At 40.1% G+C, this 24,765-nt stretch overlaps 1 protein-coding gene across 1 annotated transcript in view; it reads right to left on the bottom strand.

Annotated features, from left to right (window-relative positions):
* Nucleotides 1-1,606: 1,606 nt before the first annotated feature.
* The window catches only part of LOC310933139 (protein shisa-8), a gene marked incomplete at both ends in the record, with an annotated part of 87,019 nt that continues 63,860 nt past the window's right edge, over nt 1,607-24,765 (bottom strand). Inside the window, 2 exons of the mRNA XM_083896560.1 lie at nt 1,607-2,178; nt 12,584-12,700. Of these exons, the coding sequence (XP_083752686.1) occupies nt 1,607-2,178; nt 12,584-12,700 (689 nt within the window). The remainder of the gene's footprint in view (nt 2,179-12,583; nt 12,701-24,765) is intronic.

Genomic DNA, 24,765 nt, shown 5'->3' with positions numbered 1-24,765 from the left:
CTCTCAGATTATATTAGCGATGCAGCGGTAAACACATGCATCACACAGCTGTGTTTGGGACTCGCCGCATTGAGAACTTGTGTTTTTTTTGTCACGCAGCGCTGCTTTCTCTTCACACACACACACACACACACACACACACACACACACACACACACACACACACACACACACACACACACACACACACACACACACACACACACACACACACACACACACACACACACACACACACACACACACACACATATCCTTGTAGTTGCTGCACACTGAGGACCAGCATTTCCACTTTATAAATCAACACAATTACAAATATCTACCTCATGAATGACATCTATAAAGAACTACTGGGTGCAGTACCATAACATGTCTGCAGGTGGAGCCCTAGAGCAAACAGTGTGTGAAACACCAGGGCTGGAAAACGGGTTTTTGTACCAAATTGAAGACTTGAGCATGTTTACAACCTAAGGAAGGGATTTCAATGAAGACAAAGTGAGGACCGGCCAAAATGTCCTCACTTTGTTGGTGAAAAACCCACACTGGTCCTCAGTTTGCTGCAAGTACAAGAACACACACACACACACATACACAGGGATGTGGCGTAAATCAGAAGTGTCTGATTATGACACAGTTGCTTTGCAAATCGATATATATATATATGTATATATATATATACATATATATATGTTGTCAGAAAACAGTGAAGTGTTTGTTCTAGGGATGATATTATGCTCTTGAGTTACAGCGTCTTGGTGCCCACATGCAGCACGGTGCAAGCTCCGGTGTGGAGTGAAGTGCGACAGGGAAAGAGAAAGGGACTGCGATGACTTTATAATGGCCTTTTCTGGATATATGGATTCTTCTGCCCCTTTTTTAGGCATTACCATACATCCTGGAAGAGAGGGGGGGACGGGACGGGGGGCTGGAATTAGCTGCTCAACAAACCATTAAAAAGGAGAATGAGATTTAGACTGTGTGTGTCCGTTTGTGCGTCGTTGGTCTCTGAAACTGCTGGGAACCCTCGATAATTGTTAACAGGCGAGTAAGTGTGTGTGTGTGAGTGTGTGTGTGTGCATATGCTGGTTCACAATATTCTCATCTCCTTTGCTCCCCTGTGGCATCGTCTGTGTTGATTGAAACCCAAAGTCTTCGGGGGAAATACTGCTCTACCTGCCTCGACAACTGCCTCAGTGTGTGGAGGGAAATTGTGTCCTGTGTGTGTGTGTGTGTGTGTGTGTGTGTGTGTGTGTGATTGCAACATTTGCGTGTGGTGTCATTGCGTTGCAGAGGGGAGAAGCAGGACAGAGCTGTGCCAACACACCGAGAGGCCGCTCAATTATTTAGAAGAGCTGTCGGGTTCAAAGAGTCACAGCCAGCACCTGCCAATCCACCACCTTCACAGCTTACCTGCTGCAGCTTTAATCCAGTGGTGGTAAAAAAAAAAAAAAAAAAAGTACACAGATATCACTCACATTATTAGTAGTATTGTCAACAATGATGAAAAAAACCTTCCTCGTATGATATTTCCTGGATTTTGTCTTCCATATATTTATATATAAATGATATCTGAAGACTTCTTCCCTCACAACTTCAGCCACATAGTTCAGACAGTGACTTCCGTCTTGCTGTTGGTGGGCAGTCCCTTGTGCTTGGGGAGCATGCGCGGCGAGTGGCCGTAGCCCAGCGGCTGCGAGAAGAGCTCGGGCAGCGTCTCGATGCTAAACTGCCTCTTGTTGGAGTAAGCCTGGCGCCGGCTGTTCTGCTGATGCAGCGGCTGATGAAGGTGCTGCTGCTGCTGCTGCTGCTGCTGATGCTGCTGCTGGATGGCGTGATGCTGCTGCTGATGCTGCTGATGCTGCTGAAGCTGCTGATGCTGCTGATGCTGCCCCTGCAGGGCTATGTGGGCGGCCACCGGGTGTGCGATGTGGCTCTTACTGGGGTCCCATACTTTGAAGGCTGAGCTGGAGGTGAGCGGGTGGGTGTTGGTCTTGGAGATCTTAGGCTTGGGCATTTGGGAGGTGTTGATGGTGATGGCGAGCGGCGCGTGGATGTCGGGCGGCGGCAGGAAGGGTTTGTCCTTCGGATGGAAGTTGATCGGCTGGAACGTGGGAGGGGACTGGCGGTGGGTGTAATCTACCATGGGGTAGCTCTTGTAGTAATCCCTGGTGGTCGTGTCTGGATGAGGGGTGGGGGCAGAAAGACAGGGGAGGAGAGGAAGGCAAGACAGAGACATGGTTACATTATAAGACAATGTGTCACAACACCTCCTATAGACTGTGGGATTATATAGATTTCATTAGTTTAGAACAGGGTTTCTCAATCCAGGTAAGCCAGTTGACGACCTGTTTATTTGAATCAGACGTTTTGGAGCAAGGAAACTTCTAAGACATGCAGGGCAATGGGTCTCCAGGACCAGGATTGAGAAACTCTGGTATAGAAGATAAAATGTAGTAGTAAGTAGTAAGATGTACATGTTGCAAATGTCGGTGAAGCAACACAATGAATTGACTTGACAATTTATCAGTCGTGCTCAAGACAAGAATGATGTCAGATTTCCCAGAAAAGTCCCTCTCCATTTGTCACAGAGTATCTTCTCTTCTCTTCTCCAGGTGTCGCACTTTGCCAAAACTCCTTCAACCACAAATCAAAATGTGGGAGCTTTATCAGATTTCCAGAGTTATAGTGATAGCAGTTTCCTTGTTAAAAAAAAAAGAAAAAAAAAGTGGATAATCCTAAATTTGTGACACTGGCTGCTCCAGCAACTACAGCCATATTTAAACAAAGTGCAATACTGGACCACCATTTAAGGGCCGGGAGCAAAGATATCACCTCGAGTGAGGCATTCATAAAGCTTCTTGTGTGTGTTTACATGTTTGCAGAGCCGGACAGTAAAGGAGTACTTTTATTTGAGTAGTACAGTACAGTACAGTACAATTTAGAGGGATATGTATTTTACTCAAGAATGATTTTTGGGGAGTACTCATGACTTTACTCAAGTACATTTGAGAGTCAAATATTGTACTCTTTACTCCAATACATTTCTATCCATAACCGTGAGCACCGTTACTTCTATAAAAAACAACAACTCCATGGTCAGATTTAGTTGAGAGACGAAACCATGGACGAAACAATGGATGAAGACGCAGTAGGTCCATCTCTGGAAGAGGTGGAACACGTTGCCCCACCTCTACAGACTATTTCAATTTTCTGAACAAGTTAATGATGGTGCCTACAAAAATTAATCTTCCAACTTGAGGAAGCATGTCAAGGTGCGTACATTGAAATAAACTTCCTTACATTTCTAAGCGAGAGCGTTGCCATTGTACTATTGGGTTGTGGGCAAGTGAGAAATGTTAAATAAAACAACATAAAAGGTAAAAAGATGAAAATTACTTATTTTTTACTTTCAATTCCTTTTACATTTTTCAAGGTATTAACATTAACATTTTTCATAACTCCATGTGGGACGTTTCTATATGTAAATGTAAGAACTGTGGCAGTAGTAATCCAATATTTAGAAAATGTACTCTTGTACATTACTCAAGTACTTTTAAAAACGAGTACTTCAGTAGACATCTGACTTTAGTACTTTTACTTGCACTTGAGCAAAATTTAGCAAGGCGTATCTGTACTTTTACTCAAGTAATGAAGCTGTGTACTCTGTCCACCTCTGCATGTTTGTGATACCTCTTTAGCAGCTTTTCTACAAACAGTTGACAGGACCAGAGGTGCTCATGGGGCTCTTGGGTCCAGAAAACACCCAGCCCCAACATGGAGCTCACATTCTAAAGCTCTGTCAGCAATGAGAAAACATCCTATCAAAATAAGGTGCAGAAGCTGTTTGAGTAAGTGTCAGACGAAACGGCAGATTTACGGGGAGCAAAAATAGCTCATGTCATGTCAGATTAGTCCGAGCTCCGTGAGTGGAACACGACGCTGTTGTTTGGTCGAAACTGCTGCCCTAACAAACACCTCAAGACATGGACCAACCCTGGCTGTTCATCCCTCCATCCCTGGAGAGAAATACAAGCTCTCACTGCCTCACTGTCAGAGTCTTCCATATCATTTGTCTTCCTCTTTAGAAACGCTATTTTTCAATAAGTTTCGAGCTGTTTTTTCGTCATAACAGAACGTCAACAGGACGCAGCTGCTTTCAGCCTGTATTGTATTTTTAGGACAGTATGACAGATTACGCGCGGCTGCGTATCTGATCGTATCATTATTGCACTCCAAACAGGAACACAACAGCGCTATCAATGACAACGGTTGGTGTGAGGATGGACGAGTCGTGAGGTTTAATCTGTAATATGAATGTGGGCGTTTAATGTGTGAGTGTTTGTGTGATTTCTGGACTTGTATGAATGTAACTTAAAAAAAAAAGAAATAATATGGCATCGAAATCATGTTTGGGCATTATATCCTGATACAGATCTCAAGTATCGGATCTATTTCACTTCATATTTATCAATATTTTTGGTATTTACTTCATTTGAGCACGCCCTACTATCAAAGTGGTGTCTGCTGTTGAAAGGCCGCTGTCGCAGCAGACGAGTCCACAAACGAAAGCTGCAGAGAAGGTCATGAGGAGTGTTCTCTGCACTCCAAAAGACCACCGGCTTCTCAACAGACGACATCTATCAGCTAAGAGAGAGCTGCTGACAGCCCGTCCTCTCTCTCCAGCTTTCCCTACTCGTTTACTATGCTGCTGTGCTGTGTTGTGCTATGCTGTGTATGGATTATTAATTATTTCACTAACAATGTACTGTGCAGCTCTGCAAATACAAGTATCAGGAACTCCGTATCAGTACACAACCCTGGTTGATTAATTGCTCTGGACATTTTTGTGCTTGTCGTTTGCTGAATGCAAACTCTGGAGTGGGAGCATGCATCATTTGTAGAGGATAGAAGCCTGAATATATGTATTTTCTTGGATTAGATGCATAAAAAGCATTTTTTTTTTTTAAGAAATCCAGATTGACTTATTATACAGAAATCAGAAATGTGTCCATTGTCTGGTAAGTGCTTATTGACTGCAATTAAACAACAGGGGCTCCATTACAACATCTATTTCAAGAGACATATTTTTCGGTCTTTTTATGCCGATGTGGATGCAACTCTCATGTTAACAAAGCGCAGCACACGGTTTTTGGAAGTGGACCAAATCAAGGTTTTTTTTGCAGCTGCCTGTTCATCACAGTAACATGTGGACACTCTCTTGGTTTGTCGACAGGATTACTGCAGATTGATGGGCTCTATGTACACACACACAGTGCTACAAGGTCTAGGTCTTAAGAACATGTCAGCTTTTCTGAAAAATGTGCGTGTACACTGTAGGGGACATTCTGTGTTTCTGTGAGAACATATTAAGTCACACTAAGTCATAGTTCCTCAGTCGTCTCCTGTGTTTCAGGGTTTTATATCTGCTTCAACTTCTTAATATATATATATATATATATATATATATATGTACTGTATATTTTTTCTGTTCTATCAAGCTCAAGTCTGACTTCTTCTGACTTTTCTGTCCACACAACACAGCAGCGAGTGAGAGGTCAACAAAGATCCTTTCTAAAGTGAGATGACCACTCCGCGCACTTCTTTTGGGCCCTGAGAGACATAACACATAACTACCTGGGATTCATTTTATGAAGTTATTTTTTATTTTTTTGTCCTTTGTGGAGATTACCTGCAGTGCTAAATTGCCCTGGCTACAGATCCTTCTTGGCTGAAGCTCCAAGAATTATCGTCTGCAGTGACAGACGCCACCGTTAATTCGGTGCAAATCTCGGGACAGTTTGGTCAAATGTGGGACGGCCCAGAAACAATGAATTAAACAAACCTTTTCTTCCCAGAACAACTGCTGTCGCCCAGTCACTTTGTGTGTTTTCACACAGGTTTGCCAGCAGGAGAACCTGACAGCAGAGTCCCTTTGTGACAGTATTATGTGCCTTCCTCTTCATTTCACAGACTCTCCATCTGCTTGTTCATTTTGCTCTTGTCATTTTCCCAATCTTTCTTCCTCTGCGTTTCATTTTTTTTCTTTTCATACTCTTTAACAACATCAGCATTTTTGCTCTCTTGCCAGCTGTTGCCTAAAGCGAGGCTCGTGGGCCCAAGACTTTCAGAGTTTGACAACATACAATTTTTTTTTATTGCGGTTACTTAAGTTTTTCTGGGGAAACCTGCTCAATATAAAACATTTAACATGCATTACAGTGGAATTACAGTATCTCAAGCAGACTATTGACCATTATAATGTACTTCTTAGTTTGGCCTCCCAAAGAAAACCACTGACACCCATCATTTGCATTTTTAGTTTATTTTAAAGTTAAAACAGGGTTTTTATCTCTTGAACTCTACAATTGTCCTATTTTATTGCACCATGTGTTGAATTTTACTGTTTTATTTGAATCTTTTGTTTTATTTCAAAGTGAAAACAGGGTTTTTTACCTTTTGACTTTAGCCTTTTTCCGCCATTCCACCTCATGTTGTGTTTTATTGTTTATAACTCGAAAAGTCGCAGACGGATTTTGATGACATTTTCAGGAAATGTCCGCATATGGGACCAGGAACAAGTGATTACATTTTGGGCGTGATCTGTATACGCTATCACTATTTTTATCGCTATTTTGTAGGGGGCTGAGCTGCCTTGGCGGAGGTCTGTGCTCCCCGAGTGCTTCTAGTTGTACTTGCATTTCTTTTCTTTTGAGCTGCAATCCTTGAATGAAATGGGCTATACAAATAAAGTTTATTATTATTATTGTTAGAATTATTATTAATAACAACTAACACACAGTTACCATAAATATAAGCACTACTAATCACTATTTTTGCTTGTTTTTGAGCGATCAGTTATGTTTCATTGACACTTCAATCACACATCACAGCTACGTATATGTCTTGCAATTAATAACATATTTAAATCCCAGATGGCACTTTCTTATAGCTTACACCATTACATCTGATTTAAATGTCAATCTTCTACATCAGCACCACTTGATGCACATGTTGATGGAATTTAAACCGCATTTTATAGTGTTTTAAACTCAGGGATGTCCAGAGAAACAGAAAGAACATCAGCTCCGAGCACAGAATCGACAAACTCAGAACGTATAAATGTTTATTCAAAATGAACCTGTAGTCTCCGTTTAACTACAGTGAGCTGTCATGCTGCAAAGCCTCTCCTCATTAGTCCACACAGGTCCTCCACTTATCACTGACTGTGAAGAAACTTTAGTTTGAAGCGTGAAAGCATAAAAGACTTTAAGCCAGAGAAAGTTGAAGGAGTGCCTCTTTCTTCAAAGCCACCGCTCCAATTCATGCCGTTCCTTAAAAAAAGCTTCCTAAACTCATTCACTGACCTGAAGCACCTGCCAGAGATGCAGCAACCGCTCTGAAGACGGCTAATAATTCAAATATGCATGGGAAACAGTCAACAAAACATGTCAATATGTATTTATTCTTGGTGGATAAGATGTTTATTTAACAGTCGCTTCTGTGACCTTTTAAAAATTGTTGTGAATTTTTCATAAACAAATGTAAAAAAAAATGATTCAACTTCATGGCCATATTATCTCCAGGAGTGCTGACAGTTGGATTATTAGACTTTAATTAAAGACTCCATGCTGTCTCTGTGTCCTGTTTCCTGGAACAGGACATTTCACACCCTTTTTGTGTTGTTGATAAAATCCTTCCACCGTCTGTTGTATGTTTTATTTTGTCTTTCATTTCCTGTGGGGACTATGGGGGAATTCCAATTCCTTGCTTAACCCTCAATCTCAAAAATCCACTCTCCCTCTAGTGCAAGTACTGTCCCGATTCTAAGGAAAATTAAGTTGAGGGGCAAGTTTAAGGGCTGTATCGCCCTCAATATTGAGATTTTCCGACACCACCCTCGGGAGCAAGGGCTACCCAGAATGCATTGCGTGTTTTGACATAACAAAGATGGCGCCGAAAGCAGTATTTTCTTTAATAGATATAGAGATATAAAAATTATGAAAACCATTGTATTATCTTAGTTTAGGACCATATTATGGATTACTGACGTCATTGTTGCGTAACATTTATTTTAATTTTATGATCTTTTGTCAATAGCCGGCCGGTGCGGACAAGCGATCGTTTGCTATCGTTTACTTTTTAATAAGCCGTGGTGTGTGGTGACTGTCAGCTGAATATGTCCGTGGTTGTGGTATTTGTATGAGTATCATCTTACAACTAACTGACAACCTAATAACTTGACTGACAAACGGATTGTAATAAATAATCTTGACGTAAATGTGTTCTTCTTCTTCTTCTTTTTTGGAGTTGACAGACTGGACGCAGCTTTCACGTTATTCTGCCCCCCACAGTCTGAAGACGTATCTGCATTTAAGGGGTGTCCCATTTCTCATTTTTAAGTGTAATAACCCTCAACACTTGGTTTTGAGGGCCAGTTAAAATTAAGTGTTGAGCTTGAGGGTTAAGATATGAATTGGAATTGGCCCCAATTCTTTGTTGTTGCACAACATATTTGCATGTTCACTCTGTTTTATTTCCAATAAAATCAACTCACTGGTTCCATGACTCACATGAATACTAGAATTAAGCATGGGTAGTTTAGTGACCCAGGCTTAATTCTCTAAGTTTATTTCTTCTCTGAGGCTCTGCTTTTTCATAAACTTTGCCATCTTACTTTGATAATATCTAAACTTTAGATTCTTAACGCCACTTTCAATCCACCTGTACTTCTTTCAAACACCGTTTATTTAACACAAATCACAGCTGCTGTTAGATTCCCAACCTCTTTGATCAATTTTGCCCTTCAACTTCTTTTGAATTCCTTTTGTACTAACACCTTCCTTTATTCATATCACCATTTTGTGTTTCTTTTGCGATGTGTTGATGATTTCCAAGCAGCTCGGTCCAGTTACCTGCTGCTTCATCCGGAAAACGGTCAGCAGTCGTGTTTGTGTCGTGCGTGTGTCCTCGCCGTGACTTTGTCCACACAGCCGGAACCCCGGTGGTTTGTTTATTGCCCAGCAAGAAAACTGATAAGCACGTGTGAAAAGATGATTGGGTTGTGAGCACATTAATGTTCCTGTGTGAAAGTAGGCGGCCACTGAATGTGAAGAGGTGGTGGTGACGATGTTGAGAATTGTGAGGGAAGAAGTTTTTCTGCAAAGCCTGGTGGAGAACGTCCTGCTGAGGGCCTCGCAAATTGCACGTATTGGCTTCAAGTAATATGGTTGGGGTAGAAAAATGTAAATATTCTGAGTTTCTTTTGGACAATTAAAAAAAATCTCCCTCCAGGATAGTGATATTATACTGTGTCTTGTTTTGAGAGCAATTTATTCCATACTTGGCCTTTATATATTCCATTCACTTTATATATAAATGTCAGACAGACAGTCAGCCTGATAAGCAGTGTGCAAAAAAAATGAAATGTATGTTTGGTTTAAGGAGAAAAAGAAAATAGCAATTGTGGAAACAATCGAATCAGAGTAATCACAGAATTGCAAGACGAATTGAATCAGTTTGTGTTTAAGTATTGTGATATGAATAATGACAAAAGTTCTGACGTAACTGGCAACCCGTGGTTGCTCAGCAGCTGAGACTCTACTGACTGCAATAATTGGTAGACGGCAGTAGGTGGCGCCACATTCCAAAACATGATTTCCAAAACATAAACATGATTTGCAGTCTGCAAAATATTTTTTTTATGCAAATATTTTGTCTGTTCTGTTGTTGTTGGTGAGTTCAGTTTGTTATATGAACATTATTCCTGAGTCTCTGTGACATATTAGGAGGATTTTATGGCCAGTTGCTTTAGATTTATTACATAATGCACCTTTAAGTCATGGAAACCAGTGTGTTTGTGTGTATATGTGTGTTTTACATGCTTTGTGTCAGTGGGACGAGAGTATCTTCAATATCAGTATCTTTGTTTATACTGTATCTATTCTGGAAATTGTCAATAATGTACATTCTATTTTAACTTTTTATAGTCTTATTGTTATCTTTCTATATTGTACTTTCCTGGAAATGCATGTTTATTATTTATTATCTTTATCTTTACTGTATTTGCTGCAGTGACTGTAAATTTGCCCACTGCCGGACATTTAATAAAGGACTTTTCTTATCTCATCTTATCTGATGATGTTCACAATTCCAAAGTAGGTGTAGTTTATAACTGGGTCTTTGTAAACCTTTGAAATGCACATGTATGAGACATTTAATTGTACATGTTTGTAGATAATTGAAAAAAAACATGCACAAAAATGTGTAATGTACACACATTTAGCATTTAGCTAAAATTCTTCACATCTGAATCTGACTGGATGATGATAATCTGATGTGAAATGTTCAAAAATATTTGCTCCACGTCTAAATGTACATTATTTGAGTCCATATAAACAGAGGAGACTTTTTCTCTGTGTTTATCAGACAAAGACAGAGAGTCACAGCAGACAGCAAACAGTCGGGCACAAAGAGCAGCAGCTCATCTTCTGTGCGTCATTGCATTCACGGCAGAAGTGAATATGTAGATTTCGAGAGCGAAGAGATGAGCGTCACACCTCGGTGTGTGAGCGATTTGTTAGTTGAAGTGTTTGGCTCATTGCTTCATCGGCCTTTTGTTTCTCACTCGCCGAGCAGAACAAAGACAGGAGCCTCTCCGTCTCTTCTCTCTTTGTTTTTCCAGTTTTCTCAGCTCATCTTCGCCTCCCGCCGAGTTACCTCAAACTTCCTCATCTGTACACATACATTTCTTATTGACCTTTCCGCCTGTCGTTCTTGAAGACTAGATTTTTACAGCAATGATTAAAAATGAAAACATCCCTATGCTTCCCCTGCACTGTCTCTCTGTGTGATCTGCTCCAGTCTTATGTTCCCTCAAGGTCACTAAGATCTGTAGATATGCTGCTCTTAGTTGTTCCAAACTTAAGGCTGAAGCTTTCTCTGTTTCAGCTCCTGAATTGTGGAACGACCTCCCACTCCACATCAGACAGGCCCCCACACTTCATGTTTTTAAATCTTGTTTAAAAAACGTGTTCATTTTCATTGGCTTTTAACCCAGAGAGAGTTTCTAATGTGAGTCCTCTTTTTTTCAACACTTTTCTAATGTGTGTTTTTTAGCGAAAAAGTAATTTGGAAAAAATGATTTCCATCCAACTGCAACAACAACTTTGTCCTTCAGAACATGACGAGGGTCAGCGATGACGGGCGTTCCTGCATCAGGTTTAATATTGTGCCAAACAGCGGTACATGTGTATGTGTCAAGCTGTCGCTCGCAATCATCGTCACCGTGTCGTCGTCTGTCAGTGATCAGAGAACAGATCGAGTACATTATCCTGTGAGCGTGTGCATGAATATTTATGCTTGTGCTCTGATCTGACTGATAAGATCTCTTGATAAAGTAGAGGGCGCATTATTGGTTGGTGTAGCTAAAAAAAAAAAAAACTGTATTCGATTAAATGACATGTATTCTTGTTGCATGTTTAAAGTCCCAAATTATATCCTATATCTCCAAGTTAACCTAGTTCCCTGGTGTCCTAATGAACATGTCTGTGACATGCTTTGGTCAAAATACCATAAGGATGAAGCACCACAGCAGTTCAATCACCCTGACAAAACAGCCCTGTTCAGAACGCTCGCTTTAGTGGTATCTCTTTAGGTCCACCTTTAAAAAAAGTAAAACCAAACTTAAGGGACAGGAAATTACATCAGCCACAGAGGCTACTGGGAGCTAAAAGCAGTTAGCATTTGGAAATGTGATCATGTGCACGCTCTAGCAGGCATATTGCCGTCATATATAACATCCACGTATCCACTGGACAGATAAATCCTCTGAGGCTGGAAGTTTGTGTAAAACTCTGTGCTGCACGGTTCTCGGATACCATTGCCCTCGCCAGCACTCTCGCGTGTTTTACGGACAAAGCATAGCTCCGCGAGACAACAATTCCAGGAATTTAGGGACGTCCCAATGAGCACGGAAGTCAACATCGCATGTTTTATCTCCTGTACTTGACTGAGGAGGACCACAAAAACATGAGTGAGTCCTCTTTTTTCACACTTTCGTGACTGGTAGCACCCCCAGAGTCCCAAATATAAGGATAAAGTAAACTTTGAAACTACCTGTAATACATACAGTGCTCTTCCCAGTCTTGCGTTTCTCATTTCTGGGAAAGGGGAGGATGCTGTCCAAACTGGATTTTTTTGTCTCGTGAGCGGCGTAATTTGATTACAGTACTTACTTAGTACATTATATCTGTTGCCGTGTAGTTATACCAAGGTTGCAGAAACGTGGGGGAATAAGTAGCCGCACTCAAACATGAATCATGATCTAACACGGCAGGACGAGAGTAAGACTCGTAAAAAAATCCATTATCTTAATGGGTGCTTGCTCCCCCATCAACCACTTTTCCCCACTCAGAGTGCACACGGGTATGATGCATGTTTCATCATTTTAATTCAGCTTTGTTTATACTTAACAATATTTGACCTAAGTGACCTCTGTACACAAAGCGTGTCCATATCAATGTGTGTGTGTGTGTGTGTGTGTGTGTGTGTGTGTGTGTGTGTGTGTGTGTGTGTGTGTGCTCACCCATAGCCTTGAGCGATGTGTACTTGTTGAAGCCGATTCCCAGGTTGTTGTGAGGGTGAGACAAGGCCATGGCAGGACCGAGAGGAGACAAGGCTGCATTGTTCAAATGGTTGTGATCTAAAGGAGACAAGAGAACAACAACAAAAAAAAACTTATACGAAAGCTCAAAGAGAATGCAAATCACCTTATGTTTCTATTAGCCATAGTTTAATTAGAATCATCTGCAGAGGGAGCAACAAAAACATCACACAATTAAAAAAATAGCAGCAGAAATCTCTCCGATTCATCACTTCTGTTTAGCACATGAGCTGACGCGAGGTGGAATTTATTTGGTTGTTGATCTAACTTTTTGAGGCTTTGCCATTAAACGAGTGATTTGTCACCAAGCGTAGCAGATTTACACGAAACGTTAAAGATGATGGTTTGATTACACTGTGTTATTATTACGACTGATGTAAAGTGAAGTATCTGTAGCTCAAGGTTTTACATTGTGTGTCACACAGTTTGATTTAGGAGGGAAATCGGTCTGTGTTACTTTATGACCCAAAGCAAAGGGCGTGAGGCTGAGAAGACATGGTCAAACATTGTTTTTATGTGAACTTAGTCATATATTAAACCCATTCTGATGATTCACACAGGTGTTTTATTTCTTCTTATTTATTTAATTTGAAACAGAAGAGTCCTATTGCAATGATATACATGCAGGTGCACAACAATTTAAATTATTATCTACCTATAGTTAGACTAAATTTGGATATTATTAATTTAACCCTTAGTGCACAGGTCTGTGCCACAGGTGCATCCATGGTAATTTACAGTGGGAATAATACACAACTCCTTATATGGACATCCTGGGGGTGTGTGTTAATAGGTCTCATATTCAGGCTTTAAAAATGTGTTTTTTTTCTTCTCCATCTTCTTATGTGTTTTTGAGTCAAAGTTATGATTAATTTTATGTTTTAGGAGTGATATTGTTGTGAATACGTCACAAAATAGAGTGTTTTTTTTCTTAAAAATTAGCCCAGTGAACTTTGAACTGTGGCGTGATTCCAAATTTCACAAATTCAATCTGATTTTCACAACATTTTGAGTACTTTTTGCTCAGGTGTGTTTATATAGTTGGGGAAAATCCGATTACCTATAGGTTGTGCTGAAAAAAAGGATATAAGACACTCTATTATTGCACATTCTTATAGCTTCTGTATATAAACTGTACACTTAGACATAGTAATGGAAAAAAGCAAAGGGTTAAGTAGCAAGTAATGTTTGTGTATCAAAGTTATTTATGTAACTTGCTCAAAATCTTTTCTCCTCAAACTAATTAAGATTTTTATTTCCACTGACACCAGTATCGACATGACTGCAACGATCCCACAGGGTTTTGTGATTGCAAAAAAACAGCTCTTTCTCAAGATGTGCTAATCAATATCGTTATATTAACAATTGATTGTAAAGTATTGAAGAAAAAATAAACTCAATAAACTTTCCCTCAACTCTACTTCTTTTCAAAGAAAACTGCAAACAGCACAGATGATAATAAATGGTAGATGCAGCATTATTGCAGCAGCATTTGGAAGCTGAAGAGGCAAATACTTTCTTCAGGATTTGGTTGACATGGGAACAAAGTGTTGATCGTGAACTAATGGCCCTCACAAATGATCTTTCCGTGGATTAAATGAGAAAATGTATCTGTTTTGGTCTGGGAAAAGATGGCATTGCAACATCACAGTTATAATATTCTCATAACACTGCAGCAAATCTGGTCTAAAACTCTGCTGCGACTGACCCCTCTCTTCTTCCTGTTGAGAATGTTGCCTTGAATTCTAATGAATTATGTCTCACTATTTGCAGAGTTGCAGGTTTTGTATCTTGTTTTGAAGAGTAACATATAATGTGAGGAAAATTAGGATTTATGAAGCTGATAAATCAAAGAAACTACAAAATATTCACATTTAAGAAGCTGAAAAATCAAAGAAACTAGAAAACATTCACATTTAAGAAGCTGAAAATCAAAGAAACTATAAAATATTCACATTTAAGAACTTGAAAAAGCAGAAACTACAAAATGTTCACATTTAAGAAGCTGAAAAATCACAGAAACTAGAAAATATTCACATTAAGAAGCTGAAAAATCCAAGAAACTATAAAATATTCACATTAAAGCTAAAAAAATAAAAGAAACTAGAAAACATTCACATTAAAGAATTTGAAAAAGCAGAAACTACAAAATATTAACACTTAATAAGCTGAAAAATCAAAGAAACTAGAAAACATTCACATTGAAGAAGCTGAAAAATCACAGAAACTGGAACATATTCTCATTTTAGAAGCTGAAAGTCAAAGAAACTAGAAAATATGTGTGGATATGGATTAGAAAACACATTATAGTAGTCTATGCACTATACTCTGTGTACTGTGCTATACTACATAGTACTCTTATGTTCTTACAAAGACGAGGGATGAAAGCGGTCGAAGAACGCGGCGCCGGCGCTTGAAAAAAGTTTCAAATAGCATCTTAAATTGTAAAACCCTGCAGGCTCTGAAGAAACAAGGTCAGGCCAGGATTATTACCTCACTCCTCAAAAATGTCATCTCGCTCGAATTATAAAACTGAAACCGCTGCCACAGGAGAGCACGAGTACACACACATGCACGCACACACACACACGCATAAACACAAACACAGACACGCTTCCACCAGCCGTATAAAGACTGAGACGCATCAGTAAGAATCAAGCGAGGGGATAATAATAATGGCAGAGTGCGGCACACGGAGCGGGTGAGGGGGGGGGTAGAGGAGCCAGAGAGCGAGGGATGGATGTGACACCAGCTCTGACTGATTGAATTAGAAATAGATCTTCACGTCGCCGTGTAATTGATATGCAGTGATCACACGCTGCGAGTGCGAGAGGTGGAGACGGCGCACAACTGTGTGGTGTTGTCACTTTTAAACGCGTCGCTGCTGCACACGTGTGTAAAATGTGAGCCGTTATTGTCTTATGTGAACCTCAACACCTGCTCTCCACACTCACTCACTCACTCCTAGATTTGTCACTCTGAACCCTTAAAGGACTCATACCGTATTTAGTATATATAGTTAACCTAGTTCCTTAGTGTCCTAACGAACATGTCTGTGACATGCTTTGGTCAAAATATCATAAGGATGAATCACCACAGCAGTTCAATCACCCTGCCAAAACAGCCCTGTTCAGAACGCTCTGTTTAGAAAAGTAAAAGAAAAGTAAAACGAAACTTAAGGGACAGGAAATGACATCAGCCACAGAGGCTACTGGGAGCTAACAGCAGTTAGTATTTGGAAAAGTGATCATTTGCAGGCTCTAGCAGGAACATTGCCGTCATATATAACATGTATCCACTGGACAGATAAATCCTCTGAGGCTGGAAGATTGTGTAGAACTCTGTGCTGCACTGTGGAGACAAGAATAGGACTTTTTGCGGACTTCACGTACTTCTGGTCATCGGAAATTCCAGGAATTTATCGCATTGTCCCAATGAGACAGAAGTCAACATCCCGTTTCATCTCCTGTACTTAGACTGAGGAGGACCACAAAAACATGAGTGAGCCATCTTTTTTTCAAACTTTGCTGACTGATAGGATCCCCCAGAGTCCCAAATACAAGGATTTAAAGTTGCCATATGTAAGAATGTGGCCAAAAACGGTTTTCTGATGTAACTGGCAACCCGTGGTTGCTCGGCAGCTGAGATTCTACTGACTGCAATGATTGGTAGAGGGCAGTAGGTGGCGCCACATGCCAAAACATGATTTGCAGTCTGCAAAATATTTTTTTTAATGCAAATATTTTGTCTGTACTGTTGTTGTTGGTGAGTTCAGTTTGTTATATGAACATTATTCCTGAGTCTCTGTGACATATTAGGAGGATTTTATGGCCAGTTGCTTTAGATTTATTACATAATGCACCTTTAAATTATTAAAAAGTTGATTTTGCATATGTCCCCTTTAAAACATACTTTTATTATTCTGCTTTTATAGATTCATCAATAATTCTAGTGTTTATTAGTGGTCACGGGTGCTTATGCTCACGTTTTTATAATTATCCATTTTTTATTCATGTATTAAACTTGCTTTTATTTTTTTATGAGACACTTTAGTTTTGAGAATGTTTCATATAAATGATAACAATAATAATTAGTAGCAGTAGTAGTAGTAGTACTATTTTGACCTGATATGGCATTATGTGAGAACTTTTTCGAGACATTTTTGGCCCAGTTGTTGAGATACTATAATTCTGCAGCAGCCCTGTTTTTTCTTTTATTTATTTATGTTACTCTTTCTTTCTAGCGTGCTCCTCTTTGGTTTTTACGTGTGTTTCCATTTTGAGCACATAAACAAAACATCAGGTTCAGTATTAAGTTGTTTTTGTGTGTGATTCAGGACACATATTTAGCAGAAAAAAAGTCCTTCCCTGTATTCTTGTGTTCTTGAATAAATTCACTCTGAACGTCCTACATTTTTCCCCTCGCTTTGTTTACGTTGTGCGAGTGTTTCGTCTTCATTGTGCCACAGTAAAGACGTCTCAGAGGGAGGCCCCGGCGCTTCCATACGAATTCAAATTCATGTTTATTTATGCGGACCGGGGAGCGAGAGAGAGAGAGAGAGGGGTGGGAAAAGGTATATGAATAAACTCACAGTGTATGTTTGCAGAGACAGAAAGTGTGAGAATAGAAAGTGTTTGTGCATGTCGTGTGTGTGTCTATCACTGCTTGGGCGAGGGAGGGAAGGCATGTTTGCCTAGATTTGCGCGTGCGCTCTCCTGCCAGCATGCATTTGTTTTTTTTTTGGTTGCATGCATGCGCTTGCAAGCATTTTCTCTCTCTCTCTGTGTGTGTGTGTGTGTATATTTGTGTATATGTGTGTGTTTGCAGGCAGGCAGAAGAGCACCGCTGGGTGATGGCCTAATTCAGCAGGGCTCAACATCAAAGGCTGACTGCTTCAAGGGCTTCAGCCAGCCTTTACTCTGACATGACTACTGCCACACACACACACACACACACACACACACACACACACACACACACACACACACACACACACACACACACACACACACACACACACACACACACACACACACACACACACACACACACACACACACACACACACACACACACACACACACACACACACACACACACACACACACACACAGTGAGTGGGAGAGAGAGATGGGGAAAGAGGAATGAAAGGAAAAGAATGCAGGAGGACAAAGCGGCGTGGGCAGTGGAGAGGGAGAAAGAGAAGGCAAATCTGTGTTGTTTAATGCATCAAACAGCTCAACACTTACTAATAACATGTGTCTCCTTCTAACCCAACTGTTTGATGCACTGAGCGTTAAACTCCCACAGAGGAAAGGACTTTTAGTTCCATTTAAGCTCCACCTAAGGGCCGACACAGGACTTAGAGTCCGTGCACTTGTGGAACTGTAGGGCACACAGTGGACCAACAGTCAAGTGGAGTAGACATCATCATTTCACGAGACTGCACCAGAGAAAACTTTCTCTTCTACGCCGACAAAGAACAAATGAAGTGGTGTGTCAGCTGTTTGTGAGGCGAGGCTGCATGTTGGCCTGCATGCAGATCAGCCTATTGGAGCAGAAGCTTCAAAATCTCTCACCCTCGCACGCACGCACCACAGCCAACCTTCATAATCTGAGGATCTGGAATACTGTAATTCGTTATTTATGTACTTAAGTACAAAATTCACGTATCTGTACTTTACTTCATTTGTATTTCTAGCAACAAGCAAACAAAGGTTTTACTTTTACTCCACGACATTTTCCTCTCACTATCTTTGTTACGACCAAATAAAATCAGAAGAAGAAGAGTTGGTATTATGGACTGTATTTAGTTGCTTTACACTGTAGTTTACACCCATTTCACACATCTTTCATACCCATTCACACACTTCAATATGGGCTTAAAATTTCTTCCTCACTCTGATGTTTCTAAAATGATAGCAGAGACGTATAAAGTGGATGACGTCCTTAAAGGTGACCAAAACAAAAAGTTCCTTTAGCTGCAATAGAGATAATGACTAAAGTAAGTACACTACTTAACAATGTATACATAATGATGTAATGTTTACACATATTTTAATGCAGAAATGTTACATATTATATCTTCAACAAACTGTCAGTAAAAGTCTAACGTGACCAATAATCTGGGAATGACAAAACAGCGACTACGGACAAATGCATGTAAACTGTGCTATAGAGTGAATTACATACGCATTATTATTAATAAGACAGTATCTCAGTTGCCGTTCAATAATGATGACTAATAATGTCATATACAGATAATATTATTTTAGGTTTACTCCGCCAAGGAGGTTATGTTTTCACCAGAGTGTGTTTGTCGGATGGATTTGGATTAAATTTACAGGAAATGTCCGCAATGGGACCAGGAATGTGATTTTGGGCATGATCTGTAGACGCTATCACTGGTTACAACACTCTCTGGCGTGCCTGCAGGTGTATATTCTTGAGCTGCCTTGGCAGAGGTCTGCGCTCTCGAGTGCTTTTCTAGTTTCTTGATGCAAAAACACTAGCCTCACTAAAAAAGGAACAACGTTATAAATAGGAAACCACAACAACAAAAAAACAACCTAAAAACATAATGTAGTAAATCATGAATCTAAACTATTCATTTAAATAATATGACTTGAAGTGGCTGCTTCTCATAGATCAAGTGTGACAAACAACCTTGTCCACAAATAACTGCGCAGCATGTCACTACAGTCACTATTGTTTAGTAAATCCCTGTGTCCGTGTGTTTGATATTTGGGGCTCCTGACAGTTTGACACCACAGCAAAACTCATTTTTCTCTAGAAGCAGCAACAAAGTTTACACTTATTCATTCTGACTTCAGACTTGTTGGATTTTCTTTGCTTCATAAATCACCGTAATTTACAGTCATATATCACTTTTTTTAAAAAGCTTTTACTGTGACCTGCTGCCACTACTTGACAAAAAAGAATAGGTTGTCGTGAGACCTAGATAATTCAACTTTAAATTTAATTACGTACATATTATGCTTATAACCGGACCTGGTGTACAATATTAACAGCCATAACTTAGGATAATAGACTCTCTGAAGTCTGACTAACTCTGGATCAGAGCTGGCAAACTGCTCGCCAGAATGTGTGATGATGCCTCACTGTTCAGATGTCAGCCATTGTCTCAGCTCTGTCTTCAACTTAACTCATCGCTGACTCCAGAGGAACCACCATTTGTCATCCATCCATCCATTATCTACCGCTTTATCCTCCACCAGCTGACATTGGGCGATAGGCGGGGTACACCATCACAGGGCCACATATAGAGACAAACAACCATTCACTCACACTCTCACACCTATGACCAATTCACCTAATCCCCATATCGCATGTTTTTGGACTGTGGGAGGAAGCTGCAAAGGCAAGAGTGCTAACCACTACACCAACCGTAGGCCCACCATTTGTCATCTCACCTGATAATCAAAAGTCTCTGTGTCAGTCCTCCTCACTCAGGAATAACTGCAGCATATGATGTTATGCTACATGTCTTTGCATGTTAGAGCTCTCAGTGGGTGGACCGTGTGTGTGTGTGTGTGACATATGGGCCTCCTTCATTAATATCTGTCTCTCTCAGCGTGGTGCAGTGCACGCCAACATTGGTTGGAGGTGTTTGTGGAGTATGTAACACGCTGCAGACCCTATACAAATCACGCAAGCTGCACATTTACAGTATGAGCAGATGCTGCCAGGCTGAACTCGGTTCCTGTTCTCTCTCCTCGTGTCTGTTTATGTCAGCTTCCCCCTCTCCCTCTCCATCCCCTCCCCCAATCACCTGCGTTCTCTCTTGTGAATGTTTTTTTGTTAGTTTGTCATATACATCTCCCTGCTCCTATATTATGTCCAATCTTCCTTCATCCTCTGTGTTTATCACTAATCTGCGTCTTCCTGTAGCACGTTCATGTTCTCCATCGTTGTTCTGCCACAGTAAGGCCATCTGTTGTCTTGTAACGGTAATGAAAGCAAAGTGTGGGAAGCACAAGTTATTTATTAATATGTTATTTAATTTTAGTTGACGCATATGCATAAGTATGTTAAGCGCTCAGGGCTTTTTTTTCCCCCCATGCATTTTTAGTGTTAACCATGACAAAAATATGGTGTGTACTGAATATTTTTCACTGACTATGAGGCAACAGATCTTCATGTCATGACAAGGATCAGACACAGCTTACAAGGTCCTTGTTTTCATGATTAAAAAAAGGTTATTCAATAAATCATGTCACGTGAAGTATTTTAATACAGTAATTTAATGCTAACACACAACCTCTTGTCACTTTTACAACAATCTCTCTTGTTTGTTTGTGTTAAATGGTGTCATTTCAGTGAAGCAATGCCAAAGTGTCCCATGTTCCCTCCTCTCTCTCCTTCTCACACTCTCTAATCCCAGGATGATACCGTTATTTCCAGCCTTTACCGCTCACGTTGAACTTTTACTCCACGTCTGCTCAGCACTTTACATAATTCAGTGAGTGCAAACACATACAGTATGCAAGAATGATATCATCTGGCAACGTCTCAGTGCATTCTCATTGAATATGGTTGGAGAGACACAGACAAAATCAATGTAGATAAGGGGAGAAAATTTAAGATGATTTTAAAAAATGACCTTAACTCAAAGCAGGTCACTAAACAAAATATGGACAAAGTGAATTGTTCTTATTGTTTCAGGGCCTTCTGTAAAAATATCCATGCACTCACTGATTGTATCGCTTCTATCTGTTTCTCATTCAATGTTTATGTGAGAAAAGGTCACTCAGCAGAGCCTTGACTTGAGCATTGACTTCCACTCATTTGGACAGTCTAAACCTTAACCTAACCACTATTTAAATCTCAGCCCTGATCTGAAGTTCCATCAAAAATCCAGTATCTCCATGAAGACTAATGGTCCTGAAGGTCAGTGTTTATGCCAGAGAAGGTCCTAGAGAGGTACCAAATGAAGGAACACACATGCGTGTCTTACTGTGTGGCCAAAAGGTTAAAAACAAAAATAAAAAAAAATGCTTAGTTCACCTTTATTTCATGTATTACCGTCCAAGGAAAAACAATAACTTGTCCATGCAAAGATGGCCACTCAACAACTGAGAATTTCCCAAGGTTTGCACTCTCCATATCTATCAAGTGGTTTCAGCACCATGGATAGAACAATTGAGTGTTTTCAGGACCATGGACAGCACCATTTGCCATTATTGTCAACTCTCTACTATTAAGAGTTTTTAATGTGGACACACACTTGTGGACACAGAGAGAGACACTAAAAATTTGAAAGAAGTTGTGACCATCCATCCATCTTCTATCGCTTTAACCTCCACATGAAAGACCTGTGTTAAGTTGTGACCAGATTATAAAAATACTTAAAATACAGTAGGTAAAGCACACGAGTTCCACATGCAAATGCAAATATCATACTGTACAATGTCTGACTTATTACCACTGAAGAATAAATAGTCGTAGTTGTAACGTGTGACTGGTTTTTGCTTGTTAACATATGCGTGCAGGAGGATGAGCGAGTGGGTGGGTGTGTTGTTTTGTGTGCGTTATGCAACAGTGGAGTGAATTTCTATTCTATACCTACAAAGAGCAGCTCTAACTCTGATTGGCATCTTTTGTCCTCCAGTCCTCTCTTAAAGTCGCCATGACTCATTCTCTCTCCCTCTCTCTCTCTCTCTCCCTCCACTAATTTACGTCTAATGTGTATTCAAAGAAACAACGTCGTAAACGCCAGTCAGCACTTCTAAACTTCTGACGATTCAATTATTCAAAACAGGTCATTCCACCGCACAGTCATCTAAAACTCACTCTCTAACGAAAAAAAAAGACATTCCCTGGTGGATTTATTTCTTTATTTTTGTGTCTGTGAGCAATATTGTATCTGTGTGTGTGTCACATCAGCCCATGTTCACTATGTGTGTGTCTGAAAGTGATTTTGTGTGTTGCACAAACCCCCCCAGGTCCCTTTATCCCTTTAACAGCTGTGGAAAAACACTCCAAGTTTTTATGCGTTTTAGGGCAGATGCAGCGCTCATATTTAGAGAAGGCGCAGAATTCATCTTTATTATATTGTTATCGATATACTGTGAATTATGTGTCCTTTGTTGGCAGTTTGTCGTCTCCACAGCTGTTGTAGCACTTCGGTGACACAAAAATTTCCTGTGGGGACAATTTGATTTCGATTTGACTCATTTGATCTGATTTGGGTTTCGTACAGTAGCTCATTTATTCTCCAAATGGACCAATAAAACTGATATCTGGGCTTTTGAGTGATATGTAAAAAGAGTTTGAGTGATATTGTGTGTCAGGTAGAGACACCTCCACTGTGGTCAGTGTTGTCCGTTTTCAGTATGTTGTATATGGTATTAATGTAGGACTAGCAATGCATGCTAAACGCCCGTGCTGGACTTGCTACAAGCCAATTTTAACAAGTTTTTGTACAGGAACCCACATCTTAAAAATAACAAATCACTGTAACCCAATTCACAATATCATGACACAAGACAATGTGCATAATATAATAACATTTCTGACTATTATATATTTCTGATAAGTTTTAATTTATTCATTTAATCCTCCACACGTGGGTCACTGGTGCAAACCTCAGGAGACTGAGATTTGGTTCTAGGAACCAAAAGAGAATGTTCTCTAAAGGTTGTGACAAAATAAATTCTGGGAACCAAATGTGCAACCAAAAAAAAACAAAGTTACTTCCATATTAGCCACAGAAGAACCTAAGGGGAACCTTCAGGGAACTTTTGCCTCATAAGCAACAGCAGTATACATTTTTTTTCATTATTATTTGATTATATAATAACCGGTTATATGCATCATGATTGACAGCCAGGTCTGACTAACATTGGTCAGCCATTATCAGCTGGAGCACAGTATGTGAGAGTAACAGAGACTTTCATGGATGTTTACTCTGCTTCAGATTGGAGTCCAGCTATCAAATTGATTATGTTGTGTTGCTGCAGATGACACAACCGTGTAACTTTTTTCAATACTTTTTAGTTTGATCATAACGTCAAGACCAAATGCGATCAAGTCCTCGACCTTGGATTATCATCACAACATTCACAGACACACACATCCAAACAGATACAACAATACTGTGTCTCCTCAAAATCCTGAAGCATCCCCTGGTAATGATTTTCTATTACAGGCTCATTTGTTTTTTAACCATTCCTCTGTGAAACTCTGTGAAGAGCAGAGACCTACAGGACTAATGAATAAATAATAATAATAACAACACATTCTGTGTCTGGATACATGTGTGTGTGTTTGTGTCCTGACATACACACTCTTTCTGCCTGTACTAATGCATTATTGAGTTCCTCTGGAGTGTTGGACACTTTACTTTCATGTATCTCCGTATAGCTTTACTCAAAAGACCTTCTTACAAGAGGATCAGAACAACCACACATGCTGACAGCACTAAAATCTCTGTTAACGCTCACCTTTGTTTGTCCACTTGAGTTAATTGAGATGTATGTGAGGTGATAAAAAAAAAAAGTGTGAGTCACCTGCAGTTAACGTTGCGTTTACTACAATCAGCTAAACGAACCGCAGCGAGTGCACAAAACCGCTTTGAACTTTCACACTCTTAACAGCCGGCTTTTTCCTCGTTTCCGGAGGTTTCATTCAGCTCGACAATGCAGAGCTGCAGGCGCCAAACCTTTCATCATTCAATTCTAATGAAAATGTAACCTGGATTAATAGCTTTTACTTATGTCTGATTCCACACTCAACCTCATTTTTTTTTACCTTTCCATTGTGTGTATTTTTTTATTCTTCCGTGATCTTTTGTACTTACGAGTATGAATCACAGCCAACGTCGGGTCTGATAAAGAAAATCCGCAGCCTATTTCTGCTGCTCATCCAGAAGCCCATTTACGGCGCGGCCTGCGGCTAACGTCGTACCTCTAATAGAGGTGAGGGGGAAAAATGAGTTGATACATATTGCATTTAATCACTTAATCTAATTTCTGACGTGTGTTTGTCACCGTTAGGGCAACATTTCTTGAGCCCTATCCAATTATTACACCCCTTTGTTTCATTATAGCTGTGACCTGTTGTACTTTTATTATATTATAGAC

This window comes from Microchirus variegatus (assembly GCF_963457635.1).
Source record: "Microchirus variegatus genome assembly, chromosome: 10".
Lineage (NCBI taxonomy): Eukaryota > Metazoa > Chordata > Actinopteri > Pleuronectiformes > Soleidae > Microchirus > Microchirus variegatus.
The sequence above is the reverse complement of the archived record's forward strand: the minus strand, read 5'-3'. Positions and strand labels throughout refer to the sequence as shown.